The following is a 2,500-nucleotide window of genomic DNA, read 5'->3' as shown; positions in this document are numbered from 1 at the left end:
GGAAAGGACAGAAGGAGACAGAAAGAGATCACAGGAGAGAGAAGGTATAGTTGGGGACAGGGAAGGACAGAAGGGGCAGAATAGGGATCACAGGAGAGAGAAGGTATAGCAGGGGACAGGAAAGGACAGAAGGGATCACAGGAGAGAGAAGAGACAGCAGGGGACAGGACAGGAGGGGACAGAAAGGGATAACAGGAGAGATAAGGTATAGCAGGGGACAGGAAAGGACAGAAGGGGACAGAAAGAGATCACAAGAGAGAGGAAGGTATAGCAGGGGACAGGAAAGGAGAGAAGGGGACAGAGGAATCACAGGAGAGAGAAGGTATAGCAGGAGACAGGAAAAAAGGGGACAGAAAGATATCACAGGAGAGAGAAGGAATGGCAGGGGACACAACAGAAAAGAAGGGGACAGAAAGAGATCACAGGAGAGAAAAGGGATGGCAGGGGACAGAAACATATCACAGGAGAGAGAAGGTATAACAGGGGACAGGAAAGGAGAGAAGGGGACAGAAAGACATCAGAGGAGAGAGAAGGGATGGCAGGGGACAGAAAGAGATCAGAGGAGAGGGAAGGGATGGCAAGGGACAGGAGAGGACAATAAAAGACAGAAGCAGATAGGATACAGAAAGGGGGAGCAGGGGAACTGGCAGGACAGAAAGGGGGCTGAAAGAGACAGAAGGGGATAATAGAGGACAGAAAGGAGCAGAACAGGAAAAAAGAACCACCAAGGGAAAAGAATAGACAGCAAAAGACAGAGAGGGACAACATGAGACAGCAAAGATCAGTATGGAACAGGACTGGAGAGGTGTGGACAGAAGGATGGATGAGCAAATAGGATAGATTGCAGGGCAGAGTGACAAGAGAAAGCTAAACAGGACAGACTGAATAGATGGATGAATAGATCAATAAACAAATAGATAGACAGACAGAAGGATTGGCAAATTTCCATGGAGAAAAAGGTATGGACAGGCAGGTGAACAGAACGAAGTATGGACATACGTAAGGATGGACAGATAGACAGACTGGTGGAAGGATGGACAGGTAGGTGAACAGACGAGGGATGGGCAGATAGAAGGATGGACAGGTGGAAACATGGACAGACACAAGGATGGACAGGTGGAAGCATGGGCAGACAGAAGGATGGACAGGTGGAAGCATGGGCAGATAGAAGGATGGACAGGTGGAAGCATGGACAGATAGAAGGATGGACAGGTGGAAGCCTGTGCAGACAGAAGGATGGACAGGTGGAAGCATGGACAGACAGAAGGATGGACAGGTGGAAGCATGGACAGATAGAAGGATGGACAGGTGGAAGCATGGGCAGATAGAAGGATGGACAGGTGGAAGCATGGGCAGATAAGAAGGATGGACAGGTGGAAGCATGGGCAGATAGAAGCATGGGCAGATAGAAGGATGGACAGGTGGAAGCCTGTGCAGACAGAAGGATGGACAGGTGGAAGCATGGACCGACAGAAGGATGGACAGGTGGAAACATGGACAGATAGAAGGATGGACAGATGGAAGCATGGACAGATAGAAGGATGGACAGGTGGAAGCCTGTGCAGACAGAAGGATGGACAGGTGGAAACATGGACAGATAGAAGGATGGACAGATGGAAGCATGGGCAGATAGAAGGATGGACAGGTGGAAGCCTGTGCAGACAGAAGGATGGACAGGTGGAAGCATGGACCGACAGAAGGATGGACAGGTGGAAACATGGACAGATAGAAGGATGGACAGGTGGAAACATGGACAGATAGAAGGATGGACAGGTGGAAGCATGGACAGATAGAAGGATGGACAGGTGGAAGCATGGACAGATAAAAGGATGGACAAGTAAGTGAACAGAGGGATGGACAGACAGAAGGATGGACAGGTGGAAGCATGGACAGATAGAAGGATGGACAGGTGGAAGCATGGACAGATAAAAGGATGGACAAGTAAGTGAACAGACAGAGGGATGGACAGGTGGAAACATGGGCAGATAGGATGGACAGGTGGAAACATGGGCAGATAGGATGGACAGGTGGAAACATGGACAGACAGAAGGATGGACAGCTGGAAGCAGTGGCAGATAGAAGGATGGACAGATAGAAGGAAGGACAGATGGAAGCATGAACAGACAGAAGGATGGACAGATGGAAGCATGGGCAGATAGAAAGATGGACAGATGGAAGCATGGACAGATAGAAGGATGGACCGGTGGAAGCATGGGCAGATAGAAGGAGGGACAGGTGGAAGGATGGACAGACAGAAGGATGGACAGGTGGAGGTCTTACCGCAGTTCCACTCGTCTGAACTGTCTGAACAGTGTTTCCGTCCATCACACCACAGAATTCGATGCACACACTCGTGATTATTACACTCCAGCTCGTTATCACTGCACACCGCTGGAACACACACACACAGTTTATGATCAACACACACTCTTATTATACACCTCCTCATATAAAATATTCTTATTATACACCTCCTCATATAAAATACTCTTATTATACA

The 2,500-nt window shown here is 48.9% G+C and overlaps 1 protein-coding gene across 3 annotated transcripts in view; it reads right to left on the bottom strand.

Moving 5' to 3' along the window:
* corin (corin, serine peptidase) overlaps positions 1 to 2,500 on the bottom strand; it is a 54,160-nt gene that overhangs the window by 10,708 nt on the left and 40,952 nt on the right. For all 3 annotated transcript variants that reach the window (XM_037540824.1, XM_037540826.1, XM_037540825.1), the window contains one exon: positions 2,281 to 2,391. In XM_037540824.1, the coding sequence (XP_037396721.1) occupies positions 2,281 to 2,391 (111 nt within the window). The remainder of the gene's footprint in view (positions 1 to 2,280; positions 2,392 to 2,500) is intronic.

Source organism: Pygocentrus nattereri, chromosome 9 (assembly GCF_015220715.1).
Source record: "Pygocentrus nattereri isolate fPygNat1 chromosome 9, fPygNat1.pri, whole genome shotgun sequence".
Lineage (NCBI taxonomy): Eukaryota > Metazoa > Chordata > Actinopteri > Characiformes > Serrasalmidae > Pygocentrus > Pygocentrus nattereri.
This window is presented reverse-complemented; position numbering and strand designations above follow the sequence as displayed.